The 7,358-nt window shown below is 42.7% G+C and overlaps 1 protein-coding gene across 1 annotated transcript in view; it reads left to right on the top strand.

Annotated features, from left to right (window-relative positions):
• Positions 1-6: 6 nt before the first annotated feature.
• Positions 7-7,358, top strand: part of NUP210 (nucleoporin 210) — a gene marked incomplete at its 5' end in the record, with an annotated part of 61,065 nt that continues 53,713 nt past the window's right edge. The window contains one exon of the mRNA XM_019620031.1: positions 7-131. Within this exon, the coding sequence (XP_019475576.1) occupies positions 7-131 (125 nt within the window). The remainder of the gene's footprint in view (positions 132-7,358) is intronic.

The raw sequence follows: 7,358 nt of genomic DNA, 5'->3' as shown, positions 1-7,358 counted from the left end.
CTGCTCCTCCTGCTCCTTCTCCACCGCCTCGCCGCCTCCTCCAAGCTCAACATCCCCAAAGTGCTGCTGCCCTTCACCCGCGGCACCCGCGTCAACTTCACGCTGGAGGCCAGCGAAGGCTGCTACCGATGGTGAGTGCAGGTGCCGCCGTTCTCTGTCCGCCACTTCTCCCGGCTGCACCTGCGGCGTTCCCTCCCTCCGCCCAGAGAAAGCACGAGCCCCGACCTCCGGGCACCGCGCTGTGCCGCAGCGGGAGCCGTGCCGCCAGGCCGCCCGCCAGACGGGCTCATGTCGCTTCGGCGCTCCGCCCGCTCCCCGTGCGGAATCCCCGAGGGGAAAGGCCGTTCCCGCCCTGCTCCCACACGTGTCCTCGCACTGCAGCCTTGTTGCCGCTCACACTCTGCAGCAGCACAGGTGTGGGCACGCCGCCTGGGCTGAGCGCTCCGTCACCGCTATAGAAATGCCCCTTCCTCGCTGAGTAACGAGAGACCGCCGGGTCGGGGTTTGGTTACCAAAGCGAGCGAGGGACTGAACGACAAATAGCTATTAAAGATTTAGAAACTGTGTCGCGGCCTCCATGTTAAATGAGTGCTATCAGCTCCTTATCTTCTCTTTAATATGCCTAAACTATAATTTAGATGAGCAGGAAGTTTCTGTTGAAGAAGCTGTGGCAGCCAGGATATGCTCGGGATGAGGCCAGACAGGTGCTGACAGCTTTCAGCTGTTACTTGGTAGCTGGCAGTTACTGAAGCACATTGTTTTAGGTCTGTTTTCACTGTATCAGTTTATTTGTGTTACCACCCTTCCTATCCCTGTGTAGTTCTGTGGTTTAGGTCTGTGGTAACTCAGGTGTTATTCCACATATTGGAGTATCCAGAGTTGGCCAGAAGCAAGTTAGAGCCAGCTGCACGTGGTGATGTAACTTACTTACATGGACTGCTTTAGTGGCAAAGTGCAGGGATTTTCCTTTCTGTAGTCTTTGGAGGTAAGCGAGTCCCTAAGGGCTTTGCTGTGGGGGGTGAAGTACATTCTAGAAAGGTGGGAGCAAACTCATTTAAGCACTAGTAAAGTCTGGGAGGTGTGAGCAGCCTTCCCTGTTCTGCCAGTGACCGGCTGGCTGATGCTGGGCTGTCTGCTGCTCTTCCTGCACGTGCCAGACACTGTCAGAAGTATGTGGGCACCTGTATATCATACTAAGGTCTACAGGTGGAGGGGTAAGACTGTGCTCTAGAGAAATGCCATACTTGGTCCATTAGAGAGAGATCAAATGAGGGTGATCTGTAGTCATTACAGAGCACATTATGCCATGAGTCACGTACCTTGTGCACATTGGCTTCAGCAGTTTCCATACTCTCCCTCTGTATGTCTTCAGAGATGAATTCTGGTTGAGAATTGAGGAACCTATACCAGCTTCATACAGGATGCCATCACTTTCTGTACTGGGGTTGTAAATGTGTTCTTGCTCGCTTCTGCTTTGCAGGGACTGGCAGGATGTGGGTGGTAAAACTCAACGTGTGCTTGCAAAACGGTTAGAAGGAAGCAGTAGCTGTGTGTGTGGGACTGAGCGGAAGCAGTAATACTTGTCATGCTCTGTGTGTTTGCTAGACTGCATCTGCATCTCTCTGCATCCTTGCCCTTGAGCTGTAGGGTATTAGAAAGATACAGACTGCAGGGGCAAGTCTATATTGACTTGCTGACAAGTTTCCTGTACTTTATGAAAAGGCTGTTGGTAGTAGCTGCTAACGGAGAGAGGCCATTAAACTGCAGAAGTTTGGAAGTACCAATATTAATGAGCTCAGAAGTAGTGACCGTATCTGTAAAAGAAGGGTTAGATTTCCATGTGTAAAAACAGAGATTATACGTTTGGGGCCTGAGGAAGGAAGGAACTGAAGTTGTCTAATGCTAATGTCTAATGATTGTAGGGTGGGAAGTAGCATATGAAAGCTGCTCTCATGTTATCAGCATCTATCTTCCAGAGTTGTCTTTTGAGTATTTGAAGTGCAGCATTAGTCATGCCAAGCATCCGGGGTCCATACCCAATTTCTTGTCTATGACATGTTGTGACTTAATTTCTTCTAGTTTCCCTTTGGAGCTTATCTTTCCATGTTTAACTCCAAAAGCAGGAGGTTTGCAAAATGATCAAAATAATCACTGTGATGCTGAAAATTCCTCAGGTGTTTTTTGATATATATTTTTTTAAGTTGCTTGTGCTTTCGGGTCTTTGGGTTGCCTTTATGTTCTTTTTTTCTTTTCCTTCTTTTATTTTATTATTTTTTCTTTTTTTAAATCTTTATTTTCAAACACATGGTTTTCCTACCTGTAAGTTTTGTACATAGTACTGTCTTCTGGGATAAGACATCCTATGTGATATATTCAGCACTTAAATCACATTTTTATCTATTTTTTAATTATCTTAATCCTGAAGTTACACCTGGCAGATTGAAAGCATTGAGAAGCAGAATTCTCTCCTTGAAATCTGCCTCAACATAATGACAACTGGAGAGAATGGAAAGCAAAAACATTTTCCCTGAAGGTATACAGCATGGCAGGGTATTTCTAGCAGAAGTTATGTGTAGCATCTATATGTGTTGACATGTTTGTAACAGTACTATTTCATGTCTTTAGAATTAAGGCTTATGGTAAGAATCAGTGGAAAGCTGAGCTTCTGAAGTTACATTTGGGAAATACAACTGATTAAATTTAGATTGCTGTGGTCAGTTTCCTTATGGAAAGGTTACAGCTATGCAAAGATGATAGTGGCTGTTGAATGCTTGTTGCCAGTGTAATGACGTTGAACTGATTTCTCTTGAAAGGTTTCGTATGTGCTGCTGAGGCTGCTGGTGGCAGAACTGAAGCTGCTGCCCTCGTGGCAGAGTGCTGGCTGAGATGCAGTGGCTCGGTGCTGTTTGGGCTGTCATGGATGGTGCTTTCTGAGAAACCAAAGCCTGTGCTCAATGCTGCTGTTGCAGCGATGGCTGGCAAAGCTCGTTCTCTGACTCCTTATCTTGCATTTCTGTTATTGGTTTGTAAATTTATCTTATCACTCCATGAGATATACTTGATGGCTTGCAGTGTTCTGTAATAACACAGCAGGGTTGCTGACCAAGTCTGTAACCTTGTTTTGCTGCTGACAATCTAAAGATATTCAGCTTTTTCATCACTGCTGTTGTTTCCTGGATACCTGTGTTAGCAGGAGTCTACAAAAGCCTTGTCTGAGTTTCTAACTGAAAAATTCTAGTGTGAGACACTGATTGTCACTTCCCTTGCTATAAAAATATTCGTTATGTAGTGATTGTTACTGCCTGCTGTTCTTACCTCTTCCTTTGGTATCCACCTGCACTGCATTTCCCCTTGGCAGGGCCATTGTAGAGGGTGGCAAAGCATTCCCTCTCCTCTGGGAGGTGCCCACGCTTTAGTGGGTGCTTTCTCAGCTCCACTGGGAGCTCCTGTGGATGTAGAAGCAGCTCAGGATCAGCCTGAGGTTGGGTACGGAGGCAGGCTGTGCTGCTGTGGCTCTGCACCATTGGTGTTATGGTGGTTTGAAACCAGAGAGGGTGGCATGAGTGCCTGGTAAGTTCTGTCAGAGCTGAAGAGGTACAAGTAGTAGTTGTGCTTTTTTCTCTTAGCAAATGTGTTAACCTGCAGTGCAGGTTTACTCCTGGGGAAGCTTCTTCTGAATCGGAGCACGTCCTGCCTAGGAAGGAGGACAGGGAGAGCAGGCATTTGTGTTGCTTGTTAGTTTGGCAGCTGTCATTGCTGGACATCTATGAATTGCTCTACGAGTTTTGCTCTCGTGTGGATGTGGATCATCTAAGCTTGCAGGGTGTCCACATATGACAAGGTTTCATAGGCTGGATAGTCTGAAATAATGCAAAATGCGAAGTCTGTTTCAGAATGAAACTACCATTTTTCACTTAATTTTCTATTTTGAAATCAGGTTAAGCTAATGTCAGAAAAACGTATGTAGGGGAACCTTTACTTGTTGCGTTCTTTTAGTTGCATGTTTGCAGTTCAAAAACACCGAGCTGACTAGCAGGGGGACAGTGCAGCATGCTGTTTCCCCTCCTGCAGGCAAGACACAAAGATAAGCACTTGCAGTAAAATGCTTTGGGCCACCTGTTGATTTGACAAAGTATGCAAGTTAGCTGGGCTGTGTTGGATTGTGAAAACAATCACCACTGGCTTAACTTGGCCTCCTCTGAAGTTAATGCCATGTCAACCAATCACTTTATAAATCTCATGAGTGAAAGCTTCATTCTTGGCTCATTTTGTGGCGTGTGATGTTTCCATTTGCCTTTAAAACAGAACTGGATAGAGGATTTCTTGCTGCTTTTTGTTTTCCCAGTGCATTGCAAAACATCCTATGAGAGGACTGAGTGAGCAATAGAGATAATCTCCCACTGGATAGTTACAAATCCTTAAGATTTGAGGCGACTACCAGATTTCCTCTGTGCTTTTTTTTTTTTTTTTTGGAGTGGGATCAGTTCCCATATCCTCAGTTCTCTAGGAATATAATTTTTATCATATAACTACAGTTGCCTGTATGCTATTCTGCCTCATGTTCTTTTTTGTATGCCAGCAGTGTTAGCCTCTAGAGTGGGCTAACGCTGCTGGCATACAAAATGAGCAGAAGTAAGGCAGTTCTGCATTGGTCGGTCTAGTCCTATGAAACTCCTTAAAACCTTTACTGTCTGCTTTCTCTGGTTGTGCATCCACCTACGTACCTGAATATTCTGAAATATTCAATTTGGTTATGGTACATCTCTGCAAAGGTGGATTTTTGCTCATTTAATCAGTTACATTTAGTCCAATGAGCTGACAAAGCAATGTAATATGTGGAAGCAATGCAAATCAGTAGCGTTTTCCTGGACGTGGGGAAATAATGTTTGCCTTATCTTTAAACCAGCTGATAAGAAGATTAAATATAATCCTTGAAGTATTCATATGTGATATCATAGAACAGTAAATAAAAATAGAGGAATGGAGCTGGATAGATCCGTAGGTGTAATCTTGCCACTCAGTTCTGTGTCCAAGGGAGAAAAGCTTATGAATGAAATGGAAATGAGCGAGAGGGCTGGCTGTCATTATTGCAACTTCTGTCAATTTTTCTGTAAGTAGGATTTTATTCATGGGGAAATAAATATTGGCACTTCTCTTAGCTTTTTTTCACCTCCACCTCATCCTTCTTTCTAGTACTCTCTCCCTCCCCCCCCATTTTGCTCTTTCTTCTAGAGGCTGATATGAGATTGAGAGCTAGTGCCAGACATGCTTCCCATTGCTTGCTTCTCAGGATCTAATTTTGACCTCTGGCAAGCCTAGCTTTCAATATATAGCACACACTGTCGTGCTGCTGAAGACCTGCTGTAAGTGGAAGATAATATAATTTACACTCTTTGGTGTCATTTTAAAGTAGAAGTTTCTTGTCTGTCTAGGACACAAGAGCAAGCCCTTTGTGTCTTGCAGCACAGTAATGCCACTATAATACATAGTCTATTTGATTATGCCTTATCCTTTCTGTGCTTGACCCTGACTCAGACGTATCTGAAAACAGTGTGTTTTTTTGATGTTGACAAATGATATGAGGGGTCATCAAATATTTTGTGGTTTTGGTGTTTAAAAAAACAAGCAAATAAACAAAACAGACATCATGCAAATTGCTTTATGATGTTAGTCTCAGTAGGCTCTACGTCACCTACCCAGTTCAGGTAATTGCCTCAGATAAGCAGGCATCCTGTCAGTAATAAAATCAAAAATGTAGTGTCAATTAAGAGTTAGCCCATGTCCAGCCGTAAAAGCTTAGAATTTTCTCTATAATTGTAGAGTTTATCTAAGTTTACAGCTAAAATTTAACTCAAACTATTTCTTTGTTCCTTTTTCTAATGTGAAAATTATTCTGTAATTCAGTTTAGTTCTGTAATGCTATTATTAGTGCTAACTGTAGTTGTCATGTACTGAAATACTTAATGATATATTAAAAGAACAAATACAGCGAAACTCCTGTTGTGTTGTAAACAATCAATTTCAGACTTAAAAAATCCAAATCTTCAATTAATCAAAAATCCTCATGGCAGAGAATATTGAACAATGTATACAACTCAATTCCATAGGTACATGCTTATTTTAAACTGCTGGAATGCTTATTAAGTCAGATCTGCAAGCTCAGCTTAAAAAGCCTATGGGAGAAAAGATTGCCTGGTGTGAATGCTAATCTTGTTAGGGAACTTGCTAAATGTTGGCAAACTGTTTCATGTTTGCTTAGGAAGCTACAGAGTAACAGGAAAATAATGAATTGGTGATTCTGAAATAAGTAGCTTTATAGCAGATGTAAATGTGCCAGTAATACACAAACACAGCATTATTTTAGAACCAGTGTAAAGCCAGTATAAAAATATGTTTATATTTGTGTGCGTTGCTTAGGTATCTCAAATCCAACAAATCAAACGTTTTGAAAATTCCAAGTTAGCAGTTACGACTGTTGTTTTAAAATCCTTTAAGACTGGTCTTTCCGTAAGCAAGACATTGCTGGAGGCACACCAATATTATGAATTAATAATTCATTGAATTAATGGATCTTGCCCAAGATAAGCATATTATAATGCTTTGTGGTGTCTAATGAACCTGTGTGCCTCCAAATAGCAGGCACAATTAAAAATGTTCCAGCTGGGCTTTTGTGCCCTTGGGTGACAGGCTTCTGGGGCCTCGCTACCTGCACAGGTATAACAGGATAAAATCCAGACCCATATGCAGGGAATCAGAGAGGTGAAACAGAGTTGTTCTTGTTTTGTGAAGTTCCTGTGAGAAAGGCAATGTTCCTGCCTCAGTGGCTGCTTTGAGCTGGATAGATTTTTGGTTAAATAGATATATTGTTTTGTACGCTTGGATTTGTCTCCCAAGTTTCTCCAGTGCTTCCAGGCCAAGTGGTCAGTGTTTGCCCAGACTGTGACTGGTATCACTTAGAAAGCTGAGTGTATTGAGATATTTTATGAAATGAGTATGTTGTTAGTCAACAAGAAAGCTGTCTTCACTCCTTTGGATTGGTTGGTTATACCAGCAACAGAAGTAAGTAAAATCAGCCTCCGAATACGGGCATGTGTGGTACTGCTGTTGGTTTGCAATCCACCTCCAAATCTTTGCTGATTTATAAGATATTTCTCATAGATAAGAGGTAGATGTTTTTGAACCTCCTTCCAAGGAAAAGTCAGAATCCAATTAATGTCATCATCTTTACCAGGTGGGAATCTACCAAATGGTTTAGATTGCATTTGTCAGACAGGAAATTGGCTCCATCAGAACTGTATTAAGTGATCAGGCCGGAGGGTTTGTAACTTCGTAAACAGCTGGAGATAGCTCTTAAGAGG

Source organism: Meleagris gallopavo, chromosome 14 (assembly GCF_000146605.3).
Source record: "Meleagris gallopavo isolate NT-WF06-2002-E0010 breed Aviagen turkey brand Nicholas breeding stock chromosome 14, Turkey_5.1, whole genome shotgun sequence".
Classification (NCBI taxonomy): Eukaryota; Metazoa; Chordata; class Aves; order Galliformes; family Phasianidae; genus Meleagris; species Meleagris gallopavo.
The sequence above is the reverse complement of the archived record's forward strand: the minus strand, read 5'-3'. Positions and strand labels throughout refer to the sequence as shown.